General features: G+C 42.0%; 1 protein-coding gene across 6 annotated transcripts in view; it reads right to left on the minus strand.

The window, feature by feature from the left end:
• LOC140896301 (transcription initiation factor TFIID subunit 4) overlaps positions 1–15,042 on the minus strand; it is a 200,672-nt gene that overhangs the window by 96,878 nt on the left and 88,752 nt on the right. For 5 of the 6 annotated variants that reach the window (XM_073307901.2, XM_073307900.2, XM_073307897.2 and 2 more), the window contains one exon: positions 1,292–1,348. The exons of the other annotated variant lie outside the window; for it this stretch is intronic. In XM_073307901.2, the coding sequence (XP_073164002.2) occupies positions 1,292–1,348 (57 nt within the window). The remainder of the gene's footprint in view (positions 1–1,291; positions 1,349–15,042) is intronic. 6 annotated transcript variants of the gene reach the window in all.

The raw sequence follows: 15,042 nt of genomic DNA on the forward strand, positions 1-15,042 counted from the left end.
ATCTAATAACTATCTTAGCTTTGCAGGCAGTATAAACTACAAATGTCTGAACTGTACCTCATTCTCACTTTCAACGGTAGAATAGCTTTTGTGGTTATCTCAACAGCCTGTTTTGCTACGTTTGATTACCTTCAATTATTTTTACATATTTTCAAAACTGAGTTTCTTTTTGTATCTATGCCTGGGTATCTTTGTTGGTAGCTGGTATGACAATTCCAGGGCTTTTCCAGGAAAATAGTTGATTTGTGAAATTTTCAAAATATTTTCAAAATCCTTAGTCCAGACAGGCAGTGACCCATGGCAAAAAGTTCAAATGAACTCTTTCTGACATTTCTTCTTCATTATATATTTCATATCTATTCACAGTAATTCACGTTATGGAAGAAATTAATATACATTTCATCTATGTACTTCAAAAAAGAGCATTTTTTTTTATTCTCACCATATATACATGAGATCTGTATAGCAATGGAAATTATAAAACACTGACCACACAGAACAAATATAGAACAGGAATACCAGGGAAATAGGTAAAATATTTGTCAAACAAATATCTCTGTATATATTATCTCCTAATGGACTTCATTAATACAATTAATGGAATTTAACTTCAGCTAACCGGGATTGGGGTTTGCTGGGTATCTTATTGATACTGGTTTTTTAAATAATAATTGCATTTAACAGAGAGATATTTTATGTCTTTCTAAATAAAGTTATGACTTGATCCTTTTAAGTACATAGGGTAACCGTAAGCAAGAGGCAGGCTCCTTAATTCGGTGTGAGTTAAGGATGCTCAACACCTCACAGAACTGGACCCTTCAACTATAATATCAAAACTTCAAATGCAGTTATTTGATGATTTTTAGACTACAGTAACTAAGAATGATGACTGAATAAAACATCAAGCTTAAAAACATTAATTGTTACAAAAACAAAAACTAGTAATTAAAATAACACATTTCTAGGAAGTGACATTTTACAGAAAGACAAAGGCATATATTTTCCACCAAAATCTAATGCCGCTGTCATCATCAACAACCCAACAAAAGCTACAGCTACCTAAAATGGAAATGAAAATGTAATGTATGGAAATATTCTCTTATAAAATCTCCTTAGGCTTCACATGTATTAATGTATTAGTTTGCAAACATTAAGATCAAAGGCAAAGCAACAAATACATCCTAAAAGTTTTAGTCAGATTTTTATTAACGATATACAAGTAGCAAGGCATAAAAAATTAATATGTTCAAGCCTTGAAATGTCAAGTGTAATGATCTCTAGCTCTGCTTACCTCCTTTGCTTTTTGTTTCAATCTAGCTTGCTCTGGGTCTTCTTGCCTTGAGCGACTCTACATGTTTTAAAAAAATGGGGAAAAAGGTTAACAGATGGTTTAAGAACCCCTCATCTGTTGCAGTAAGTTAAAAAATAGCAAAGAAAAGGGAACAGGATACAAGGTGTCAAAGATGGGATGCTTAAAGTCATAGAAGTGCAATTTCAAGCCTGTAGGCCTCACCCAATACACTGTTAAATATTCAGTTGTAAATAAAATCTACACTGTAAGTTTAAATAAAAAACCCAATCTATTTCTGTTATTACCAATTCTAAAGTTTCAAGAGAAGTTTATGTTCTGGCTATTTAATACGTATACATGCATTTGCTATGAAACAACAATGTCCTAACTCAGAAAAGAAAAACATCTGATAGAAGCATCATTCAAATATTTTACACTATCTTTTATCATTTATTGATTTAAAATCCTTCACAATCAAATAATTATACTCAAGTATTTCATTAACAGAAACATTTTCTAAGGTTAAAGCTGGTATCAATACAGAATGCATAAATCTATTATAAAGTCCTTCTCTCAGCTATCATCAAACTAGCACAATTAAAAATGTGAGTATTCTGTAGAAGCATACTGTGTTTACGGCGTAAAAACACATATTTAAGGCTCAGCCAAGACATGGACTCCTTTCTATTAACTGTCATTCTATAAACTACCAGTGAGACCCTCCTAAAAGCAATCCTTACAAGATATTTTCCCTTCAGAAATAGACATAAGTAGCTTTCAGATGTAGAAAGAATAAAGTTATATGATTACATAAATGTGATCCTTAGAGTATCTCTCTATAGGTATTTATATATTTGTATATAAATACTAATAACAAATTATTGCCTGCATATTTTAAGACAATTATGTCACACATTTATGCATACAGTAACTATGTATTAAAGGTCAAGAGTAATGAGAAATTCCTGAACTCAGTTTCATGGAATTCAGTAATCACTCAAACAAAACAAAACAAATTTAAAAGCAGATTACAAATGTATTATTGTAATTTCTGAATGTATTATATGATTGGCTAAAATTCAGATAGTTATGTATCAAAACCATACCCAGTCACAGTAAAAATAAACCCTGGGGTTCCCATGTGAACAATTATACTTGTTTTGACACACGAAAGGTGTAATTATTTATTATTTGTATATTATTTTGCATATTAAGTTTCCTCCTATGTCATTTACACAAATGCTAATGGAATAGTAGTTCTACCCTTTTTCTTCCCTCTACCTTTCCAACTTGGAGAAAGATCTGAGGCTTCAGAAAAGAAACAGTGAATAATTTGCAATCACTAAGATGCTGCTTTTTATGCGTGTGTGTGTGTGTGGAACATCTTATACTGTGCTCTCGTTAAAAATGCAGGAACTTAAAGGTCCATGAAGAAAAGCAAATGGAAAGCATGAATTCGGAGCGGGACAAGACCAGATCCTAACATGGCAGACATAGCTGTAGGGAGTTCTGAATATCTCATAACTGATATTCTCCAATGTCCTGGGACAAACACAACTACAACACTGAATTTTGGCAGGTAAGGGAAAACTCACTCTGAATTTACTGTACTGTTTTTAACTGGGATTATTTTTCCAATTGATACTACATGTAGATTAAAGCTTTGATGCCAAAAAACACCACAACAGGAACAAACTGGAGGAAAGACTTTTTCAAGATTTGTCTGACACTGTCATCACACATGCTAGCATCATCTTCCAATAGCATCTAGCAGTGATTTTGTGGCTGCTGGCATAGTTAAGGATAGCTTGGCTAGAGACCTTCTGGAGAACAGGTAACGAGAAGCAAAAGACTATAGATCTCTAATGACAACAAAGTTATACCAGCCAAAATAAAACTTTAAGATGACGTACAGAAGGCGACTTGAAACTACAGTGATCAGGCAAACATAAAAGCTTAAGACAGATAGGTTGGTCTAATCAATTGTTAAAGCAGAAGGCTGGGAATAAGGAGATCTGGGTTCTATTTTCAGATCTGAGACATCTGTGAATTGATTCAGCAAAGCAACTAAGAACTTACTTAAATCCATTCCTACTCAGCAAAGAATTTAAACATGTATTTATTTGGCATTCAGTAGTGTATAAATTTATGCTTTGCAGAAAAGGGATGGACTTAAGCACATGCTCAAGGGCACATCTGAACAGGCCTTGCTTTGTCACCTAGTACAACTCATTTAACCTATTTGTGACTCACTATCTCCATCTGTAATATGGAGAACTGCTACTGAGGAGGACAGTTTGGACCTCGTTTGAGCAGGATTTCTCTAAAAGTCCCTTGTCCATCCAAAAGTCAGGCTGTCGGATGTTGTGTTGGGGTCGTTGATTCTGCCCCCTTCAGTGACAGTAGGTTTTGAGGTGTCCGTAAGTGAATGCATGGCTGGGAGGCCACCTGGAGAGCTATCAAGAACCAGAACCTCCTTGGCCACCAAGGAGGTATTAAGATTACTGTTACCTTGTCCACCTTGATTTTCATGAAGACACATGGTAAGAGGGGGATGGGAGGAAAGGCCAACATCAGTGAGTCTGACCATTGCACTAGGAAACCATATCCTCTGGAGCTACGTCCCTGTGCATTACAAGATCAGTAAGCCGGGCATTTCTTGTTGCCTGCAAGGGGTTAAGGAGTGAAGGGGTCCCAAGACAGGAATCCCCAGTGAAGAAATAACTGTTGGGCCACAGATGAATGGAGCATCCATTTGTGGTCCTCATGCCAACTGAGGCTGTCTGCTAGGAAATTCATTGTCTTGGTAAGTGGATTGCAGAGAGGGTGATATGATGTTGGATGCACCAGTTCCCTAGCTAAACTGCTTATGTATAGAATAGTGTGCACCTCGCTTCCCCCCAGATGTTTATATAACATACAACGGTCATATTGTCTGACCTGATTTGGACTTGAGTGAATCAGATAAAGGCAGGATTTGCTTGCATGCTCTGTATAAGGTCAAGGAGGTTGATGTGGAACATGGACTCCTGTGGAGTCCAGGAACCTTGAGATGCATGATCATCCAAGTGCTTTCCCCAGACAAGAAGAGCCATATCTGTGACAAGCATTCTTGTGGGTGGAGTTGGAGTAAAAGGAACTCCCACACAAACATTTTCAGTCTTCTCCCAGAAGGTGAGAGATGCTGGGAGGAAGTGAGATTTTCATCAAAAAAGAAGACCCTGCTCAGGGCACAGGCATTTCTCAGCCAGGGACTGGAGGCTGCACAGGTGAAGTTTGGTGAGGGGGGCGTCTCACATATGCACATGATGCCGTGTGGCCTAGGGAGGACTAAGCAGGACCTGACAGTTGTTTGAGGACAAAGTTGAATTTGGATATCGAGGTCCTTTACTGCAAGGAATCTGTCCTGTGGTAAGCAAGCCCTGGCCGCCCTGGGTCCAGGACTGCTCCTATAAATTCCATAGTTATTGTGGGTTTGAAGTGGACTTACTTGAAGATCCTGGGAGTGGCAAAGGGCAAGTAGGACAGTGAGTGCTACCTGCAGTTCTCAATATGATCAACCCTTGAAGAGCCATTTGTCTAGGTATGGAAATATATGGTAACTGTGACGGCACAGATGTGCTGCTACCACAGCCATGACCTTTGGAGTTGAAGAAAAGCTGAAGGGGAGAACCTTGTACTGAGCCCATTGTAAAACACAGGAATTCCCTGTGTGCTGGTTCTACAAGAAAACAAATGTCTTTTAAATCGAGCACCACAAACTGTTGATGACATTCAGGGAGAGGATTATAGTGGTTCGGGAAATCACCCTGAATCTTGAGTGGCAGATGAAGACATTCAACTATCTGAGATCCAAGATGGGTTTACAGCCCCTCTGCCTTTTCAGGGATTAGGAAATATTTGCAGTAAAAGCTCTCCTGTCCCCTTGTGTTGAGGAGGTACGGACTCTGTTACTCCAGTTGCATCAGAGAATCTGCCTCCTGTTTGAGAATCATCTTGGGAGAGGGGTCCCTGAATAGGTATGGAGGAAGGGACTTTTGGGGAAAGGATAGATAGGAGCTCATCTGAAAGTAGGCAGTTGATATGATGTCCAAGACCCATTTGTCCATAATCAGATGTGGACAATTATTCCAATTCCCTTGTCTCTGCTCTGGGCCCAAATCAAAGCAAAAAACCTCCAACTACTTGGAAACCTGCTTACCAGCAGCCTAAAGGGAAAAAAAATTCCTTTTCCAACTTGTGCTCCTTGTAAAAAATCAAAATCCTAACAAAAAAAAAACCCCTGCCACTTTTGTCTCCAGGCAAGTGGGTATAACACCCTCCCATCCCCCCCCGTTTACTTTTAGGGAAAAAAAAAACTCTGGGTTGGAAGACTGTGAATTTCCCTGCAGGAGTTAAGTACCCTGCCTCCAGGCAAAGAAAACCTGCAATTCACAAAGATAATCCCCTTTTGTCTCTGCTTGGCCACAAAGCAGAGAAAAAACAAGCTGCTTTCAGTTTCAGCTGCTTTCTGGACTTCCTTTCCAAAGGAAAAAAAAAAACTCTGCCACCATGTCAAGGTTCCACCCCTAATCTAAACGCTAGGATACAGATGTGGGGACCTGCATGAAAACCTCCTAAGCTTATCTTTACCAGCTTAGGTCAAAACTTCCCCAAGGTACAAAATATTCCACCCTTTGTCCTTGGATTGGCCGCTACCACCACCAAACAAATACTGGTTACTGGAGAAGAGCTGTTTGGAAACGTCTTTCCCCCCAAATACTTCCCAAAACCTTGCACCCCATTTCCTGGACAAGGTTTGGTAAAAAGCCTCATCAATTTGCCTACGTGACTACAGACCCAGATCCTTGGATCTTAAGAACAATGAAAAAGCATTCAGTTTTCTTACAAGAAGACTTTTAATAGAAATAGGAATAAATTGAAGTAAAGAAATCCCCTCTGTAAAATCAGGATGGTAGATACCTTACAGGGTAATTAGATTCAAAACATAGAGAACCCCTCTAGGCAAAACCTTAAGTCACAAAAAGATACACAGACAGAAATAGTCATCCTATTCAGCACAATTCTTTTCTCAGCCATTTAAAGAAATCATAATCTAACACATACCTAGCTAGATTACTTACTGAAAGTTCTAAGACTCCATTCCTGGTCTATCCCCGACAAAAACAGCATATAGACAGACAGAGACCCTTTGTTTCTCTCCCTCCTCCCAGCTTTTGAAAGTATCTCGTCTCCTCATTGGTCATTTTGGTCAGGTGCCAGCGAGGTTACCTTTAGCTTCTTAACCCTTTACAGGTGAGAGGAGTTTTCCTCTGGCCAGGAGGGATTTTAAAGGGGTTTACCCTTCCCTTTATATTTATGACAGACAGCTTGCTGCTGAGGATGTGGATTCAGGTAAAAGACAGCTAGCGGATTGCAGCTCCAATTGCAGGTTGATCCTGGCGGATGTGGATTGGATGCAGATCTACCTTTTTGTATTCGCGCAGGGCTCTAGGGATGGTGGTGGGTCCATGTATCTCCACCCTGTACCTTGTGGCACTTTCTCAGTGGTTCACAGGGTTTGTGATGGTAGAATGGCTGAGGGGCTGGCCAATACCACTGCTGCAGTGCCTTAGAGAATTTTCAAAGAAGCACCATGGTATGTATTTCCAAAGAATGGAGGGTGTCATAGAATCATAGAATATCAGGGTTGGAAAGGACCCCAGAAGGTCATCTAGTCCAACCCCCTGCTCGAAGCAGGACCAATTCCCAGTTAAATCATCCCAGCCAGGGCTTTGTCAAGCCTGACCTTAAAAACCTCTAAGGAAGGAGATTCTACCACCTCCCTAGGTAACACATTCCAGTGTTTCACCACCCTCTTAGTGAAAAAGTTTTTCCTAATATCCAATCTAAGCCTCCCCCACTGCAACTTGAGACCATTACTTCTCGTTCTGTCATCTGCTACCATTGAGAACAGTCTAGAGCCATCCTCTTTGGAACCCCCTTTCAGGTAGTTGAAAGCAGCTATCAAATCCCCCCTCATTCTTCTCTTCTGCAGGCTAAACAATCCCAGCTCCCTCAGCCTCTCCTCATAAGTCATGTGTTCCAGACCCCTAATCATTTTTGTTGCCCTTCGCTGGACTCTCTCCAATTTATCCACATCCTTCTTGTTGTGTGGGGCCCAAAACTGGACACAGTACTCCAGATGAGGCCTCACCAATGTCGAATAGAGGGGAACGATCACGACCCTCGATCTGCTCGCTATGCCCCTACTTATACATCCCAAAATGCCATTGGCCTTCTTGGCAACAAGGGCACACTGCTGACTCATATCCAGCTTCTCGTCCACTGTCACCCCTAGGTCCTTTTCCGCAGAACTGCTGCCTAGCCATTCGGTCCCTAGTCTGTAGCGGTGCATGGGATTCTTCCGTCCTAAGTGCAGGACTCTGCACTTATCTTTATTGAACCTCATCAGATTTCTTTTGGCCCAATCCTCCAATTTGTCTAGGTCCTTCTGTATCCTATCCCTCCCCTCCAGCGTATCTACCACTCCTCCCAGTTTAGTATCATCCGCAAATTTGCTGAGAGTGCAATCCACACCATCCTCCAGATCATTTATGAAGATATTGAACAAAACCGGCCCCAGGACCGACCCTTGGGGCACTCCACTTGATACCGGCTGCCAACTAGACATGGAGCCATTGATCACTACCCGTTGAGCCCGACAATCTAGCCAGCTTTCTACCCACCTTATAGTGCATTCATCCAGCCCATACTTCCTTAACTTGCTGACAAGAATACTGTGGGAGACCGTGTCAAAAGCTTTGCTAAAGTCAAGAAACAATACATCCACTGCTTTCCCTTCATCCACAGAACCAGTAATCTCATCATAAAAGGCGATTAGATTAGTCAGGCATGACCTTCCCTTGGTGAATCCATGCTGGCTGTTCCTGATCACTTTCCTCTCATGCAAGTGCTTCAGGATTGATTCTTTGAGGACCTGCTCCATGATTTTTCCAGGGACTGAGGTGAGGCTGACTGGCCTGTAGTTCCCAGGATCCTCCTTCTTCCCTTTTTTAAAGATTGGCACTACATTAGCCTTTTTCCAGTCATCCGGGACTTCCCCGGTTCACCACGAGTTTTCAAAGATAATGGCCAATAGCTCTGCAATCACAGCCGCCAATTCCTTCAGCACTCTCGGATGCAACTCGTCCGGCCCCATGGACTTGTGCACGTCCAGCTTTTCTAAATAGTCCCTAACCACCTCTATCTCCACAGAGGGCTGGCCATCTCTTCCCCATTTTGTGATGCCCAGCGCAGCAGTCTGAAATCTGAAATAGATTCTTAAAGCAACCAAGCTATTCTCTGCAGAGCTCCAGAACAAATAATAAAAATGGTCTGGGGGGTAAAAGCAGCCAGCCAACTCCCAAACAGATCTAAATAAGAGAATTTCATCAGCGGTGAAGACATACAGTAATGAGTGGCATTATATAGGTAATCTTATAGTTAAAGGCGAAGTTGACACCATGTTTAGAAGAATTCAGTGGGTTTATGGTTCTGCTACTAACACATTATTAAGTCTTTCTTTTTAAAAAAAATAGGACTGACTGCCTTTAGATTAATTGGAATCCAGACTTCATGTTATAGGGCTCACTGCTGCAATCAGTAGTGGTCTCTCTTGCTTTAGTGCATCGGTGAAATTCAGGAACTTTTATCTACCTTTCTTGTCAAGAATTAGACTTTTTAACAGAACGTTTAAAGTGGGAGGGAGGGAGGGGGAGGAACGGGGACAGGGTGCACTAAGGGGAGGGAAGAGGTGAGGAAGAGGAAGGGTGGAGTGGACCGGGGGCAGGAAGAGGTGGGGTGGGGCCTTGGGGGAAGGAGTAGTGTGGGGGTGGGGTCTGGGGCTGAGCAGGGGTTGAGCACCCCCGGGGAAAATCAGAAGCCGGCTTGGGGGTCTGTGAAAAATTTTAAATCAAAATGGGGGTCCTCAGGTTGCTAAAGTTTGAGAACTGTTGTCATAGTGTTCTTTCTTGCAGTTAGACAGCATTTGCATTTTTTTAAATGAACAAAGTTTACAAGTTTTATTTTTATATTTTAGTTGAATATATCCTCTTCCTGTAGCCATTTTTTCAAGACAGATAGAATATGAATAATTATGCATAAACCATAATTATGCATTATGGTCAGAATTATAATCCCTTTGCTCACAGTTCAAGAGGTTGTTATAATTTATCCACACAATTTGTAAAATCAGTGCTGCACTACATTTTACATTTTATGTCATTTACAAAAATGTAAGATATACTACTGGATTCAGAACCACTTTGGAGCCTTAAACTTAAAGGACTTGTGCTTTAAAAGCTCTCAGGGCTAGCACGTGATTGTCTTCTGCTTTCAGCAAGCACTTCCATCACAGTCTAGCACTAGGCACTTATAACCTCACTTTTTTTTTAATCTATATTGGGAGACTTTAATGTTTCAAATTAATCTTTTTCATTAAAGTTAAGAGTCACAACTGTAGGTGCTGCACTATTGAGAGCCACTGCTGTGCCAACAATTTCAATTTTAAACCTATTTTTCCCATTGGGTGACATCAGAACTTCACCCACAGCTGCACCAACTTATAACATTCACTTTTCATTAAAGAAGTTAAATTGGCAACATGAAACACTTTGCTTTCACATTAGCTGTGTTAATAAAAAGTGAAAGTTAAAAGCAGCATAGCTGAGGGTAAAACCCTATTCAAATTTGTGGTCACACTGAGGTGGCATGCAAAAGTAGACATCCAAAAGCTGCCTTTTTGTTTTGTTTTTAATTGTTAAAATGATAGAAAGTAACAAAATTTCAAATCCCCCAAAACTAAGCCCCCCACTTTCTTATCACAAATGAGCGGGCAGTTCCAGTTGAGAAAGGAGTATTGCATCAATTGTCACCCTCATTGTTAGTCTCGGGAGACAGGAAAAGGATTAAATGAGCATGGAGATTTAACTCTCCTCTCACTCAGAGAGATGGCCCCTACAGAAGAGGATGGAAGCCCATCGCCAGGATTGTAGTAGGAAACTTTGCTATTGCCACTATCTGCACTACATCTGTTCAGTGAATAGAGGATGGTAGCCTTGAGTGGTGTCAAATTCAGCACCATCTGTAAGCACTAAAATTACCTTTTAAACTGCACCAGAATACAATCCTTCGTTCACTAACCTAGTGACAATTTTTACCCAAAAGAGGCTATAAAAAACATACAACACACCTATGATTGTTGTATTTATTTTTAGTACCCATGAATTTGGTTCTACCATAAACACTAAACAAAAAAACACTAAAATGAACGGACTAATAACTGAGTCCCGGGACCTGATAGGATGATAGATGCCATTCAATTAAACGTATGGTGAAAAAAATTCATTTGTCAATGTCACACATCATGTGCAATGAAGCCAGTATGATCACTTGAACTAACATTTTAAAGTAGTTTTATAAACAATTTTGAAATGATCAGCTTCCTTAAATATTGTAACATGGAATATTTTTTATTTCTTAATTCCTTGGACATAGACAACCCCCATCTACACATATCTAGTGTAAAAAGCATGTGACTATCCAAATATCCATTTAGAAATAAAATCAAGCCATTATCACCAATTATGGTTTCACATTCTGTTTTCTTTTGCCACCAAGAGCATTTCCATTATTGACCACATATTCAAAATCTTATTCTACTCTCACATGTAAGCCTTATACATCCCAGGTTTTTGAAACAGTAAACAAAAGAAACAAGTAAGGACCAACACTTTTAGCATAATGTAAAATCGGTGTTCTGCTCTCTTAGAAATCCCATTCAGAGCAGACCACATTAAATGTAAAGACAAATTCCTCAGCTGATTTCAGTCTGGCTTTTGACCTTTTTGTTGTTCGAAGACTGCTCTTTGCTGTCTCTCTCTAAGAATGCAATTTCCCCCACCCACCACTGACAGACAGATTCAAAGGCTCTCTCCCTTTTGCAGAAGGGAGCAAAGACCAGTGGATCCTGACTAGAAGTGCACAGAAGGGGTAGAGCAGGTTCTGATCCATGTTTCCTCTGTAGGGTTTGGGCTCCATGTATGCAGAGAAGGTGTGGCCAGCTGTTGTATGGCATTGTTCTCTCACCCCAGCATTTTTCACCAGCAAGACAAACCAAAATAAGGTAATGCTGATTCAGTCAGCATTATCTTGTGTGGATCCTCTTGCCACAATGTGGAACCCTCCCTTGAAAGCCATCTCCTCCAAATCTATGTTTTCATATTGAACTCATTACCATGGTGTCTGAGCCGGAAAGAGTGGGTCCAAGACAGGAGGTGGTTGGGGATCACAGTGGGTTTTGGGGGACAACCTCATTCCAGCCACTTCTACCAGGGAGAGAGTAGAAACACTGGGGAAAAAACCTGTGGACTTGACCATTAATCAGAAATGCCCTGACACATTCAGCTTTCCCTATCATCATACTCACCATACCACAGACATACACCAAACTTCTTCTATGGGCAGGTTACTCTATAACTGCCTGTTGTATGGTTTGTTGCACTTCCCCTCCCCCCAAAGCATCTGGTACTGAGTCCTGTTAGAGACAAGGTACTAGTCTAGATGGACCCCTGGTCTGATCAGGTAAAGCAATTCCTATATTCCTAAAATACTAACCTTAAAAATGAACCTAACTCACTCCTGTGGTTGTACTTTTATTCATAATAAACCACAGCACCATTAGAAAATGTCTACTTGTGATCGATCAGTTTCACATCTACAATACAATGAAAATAGGGGAATCGCTATATTCTGCCCAAATTATTGGCAAACTCTATGAGCTACAAGGAGTGGCCATGGCATTAGGAAAGTTCCAGTCAGATTATGGCTATTTTCATACTGATATTTCAGTATATCTTTAGGTGATAATCTTTAGTTAGACTTTGCTTTCCCTAAATTCTCTTTTTTCTTCTGTCTCCCTTGTCTGCAATTCTACTTATCATCCTCTCTAAAATATTTCCAGAATCTAATTCTGCCTGTTAAGATGCTTACCTATTTCCTAATCATGTCCTGATTTGACTACTGCATTTGCCTCTTTTATGCTCACCTATTATCAGGGCTTCAGAATCCTAGGGTCAAACTACCTTCTTACTCAAGAAAGTAAGACCATACTCCTTCCTTCCTCTATCACCTTTCACTGCTTTTTATCCATCTTCAAAAATCTAATGAAAAAATGCCAACTTGGTTTTCAAGTTGTTCCAGAACTCACCCCACTCAAGCGGTTTGACCCTTGTCTATTTGATCATCCCACTTATCAAAAGTTTGCCTCTTCTATCACTTCCTCCTGACTCTCCCAAGCTGGAAGAACTCTTTTACTCCATCTACCTGGAAATCTTTCCTTCTCCAGCATCTAGGCTTTGTCTACATCTGGAATTTCAGGCATTAGTGGAGCTTCACTGGTGTAAACATCTAGTGTAGACAAGATTTACACTGAGTGAGTCTGCACCAGTGTAAACTGTGTCTACATTAGGAATCTGTACTGGTGCAGCTATGCCAGCGGCTGAAATCCCAATGTAGACAAAGCCTTAGTTACTGAACAACTTTTGTTCTTTAAAACTTATCCTAAAATCTTCCTATTTAACTTGTGACTGGCTGTTTTATGAAGCATTTTTACATTTCAAAGCCTCTGTACATGGGAATGTGTATTGTACTGTATGTTGAGCAAGCCCATTAGAAAGCTGCATTTATAAAAAATAGCTTTTCAAATTTTTAGGTTCTCAGCATATCATGAATTCTAAAGCACCCAAGCTTTCTCACCCTGAATGAAACAATAGCGAAGACAGCATTCCCTATGTACAGTGGCAACACTATTAATAGGGCAATTAACAATAATTAGGTTATTGAGAACGAAAGCCAATGCTGGGATTTTTTTAGGAAACAATTGTTCCTAATTAACATTTCACAACAAGAGCTAAATTTACAGAAATCGGGCCATTTTGGTCAATTTCATAGTCATAGATTTTAAAAATCGTAAATGTCATGATTTCAGCAATTTAAATCTGAAATTTCACAGTATTGTAATTGTCGGGGTCCGGACCCAAAAAGGAGCTGTGGGGAAGTTGTAAGGTTATTGTAGAGGTCGGGGGGTTGCAGTACTGCTACCCTTACTTGTGTGCTGCTGCTGAAGGCAGTGCTTCCTTCAGAGTTGGGCAGCTGGAGAGCGGCGGCTGCTGGCCGGGAGCCCAGCTCTGAAGGCAGAGCCACCGCCAGCAGCAGTGCAGAAGGATGGCATGGTACGGTATTGCCACCCTTACTTCTGTGCGCAGAGCTGGGCCTTTGGTCAGCAGCCGCCACTCTCCGTCTGCCCTGCTCTGAAGGCAGCAGCACAGAAGTAAAACTGGCCCGGTATGGTATTGGCACCCTTACTTCTGCGCTGCTGCTGGCGGTGGTACTGGCCGGGAGCCCAGCTGTGAAGGCAGAGCTGCCGCCAGCAGCAGCGCAGAAGTAAGAATGGCCTGGTACGGTATTGCCACCCTCACTTCAGCGCTGCTGTGTGTAGAGCTGGGCCCTCAGTCAGCAGCCGCCGCTCGCTGGCTGCCCAGCTCTGAAGGCAGCACAGAAGTAAGGGTGGCAATACTGCGACCCCCCTAAAATAATCTTGTGACCCCCCCTCCCCCACAACTCCCTTTTGGGTCAGGACCCCCAATTTGAGAAACCCTGGTCTCCCTCATAAAATCTGTATACTATAGGGTAAAACCACACACTTTCACAGTGGAAGACCAGATTTCACAGTCCGTGATGTGTTTTTCATGGCCGTGAATTTGTTAGAGCCCTACTTAGACTGCCTAACCCTGATTTGGACAGACCACCTCTTAGGGTGCATAGGGAAGGCTGTGTGTCTGTCACGGAGGTCACGGATTCTGTGACTCTCCATGAGTTCTGCAGCAGCCAGTGCTGGCCCAGGAGGGCAGGCCCTGGGCCAGCAGCAGCAGTTTGGGTGTGTAGGGGGGGCTCAGGGCTGGGGCAGGGGATTCAGAGCGGCGCTTACCTGGGGGGGGTGGTCCCCAGCTTCCACTAGCATGTCCCTGCAGCTTCTAGATGGAGAGGCCCGGGGGCTTCACACACTGCCCGGACCCACAGGCACCACCTCTGAAGTTTCCATTGGTGCAGTTCCCAGCCAATGTGAGCTGCAGAGCTGGTGCTTGTGGCAGGAGCAGTGTGCAGAGCCCCCCTGGCCACCCCTCCCGCTAGGAGCTGCAGGGACATGTGATGCCAGGTAGGGATCCTGCAAGCCCCACCAACCCTCCCCCCCAGCACTAGCGGGGATCCCGGGCCACGCCCTGCTGCCACCCACCCGCCCCCCCAGCACCTGTGGCACCCCCAGAGCACCCACAGCCCCCCTGGACCAAGTTTTAGTTAGGGGTATATAATAAAAGTCATGGATAGGTCATGGGCCGTGAATTTTTGTTTACTGCCCGTGAGCTGTCCATGACTTTTAGTAAAAGTACCCATAACTAAAACGTAGCCTTTAGCATAGGTAGTTCAGTTTCCAAGAGCCAGTTCAATCACTGGCCTCCTGCTGACACAGATGTCAAAGAGTAGACCACTAACAGTCATCAGACAGTTACATATTTTGGTCAGTAGCTAAAATCCAGCTCAGCTGGCCTGGTAACAAGAGTGCCTGTTTAATGTATCTAACTGACAGCTCAAGTAATAGAACAAATACGGCACTGTCTGTACCATTCTTGGCAAGACCAACCAACCGAAGATTC

This window comes from Lepidochelys kempii, chromosome 12, assembly GCF_965140285.1.
Source record: "Lepidochelys kempii isolate rLepKem1 chromosome 12, rLepKem1.hap1, whole genome shotgun sequence".
NCBI classification, from domain to species: domain Eukaryota; kingdom Metazoa; phylum Chordata; order Testudines; family Cheloniidae; genus Lepidochelys; species Lepidochelys kempii.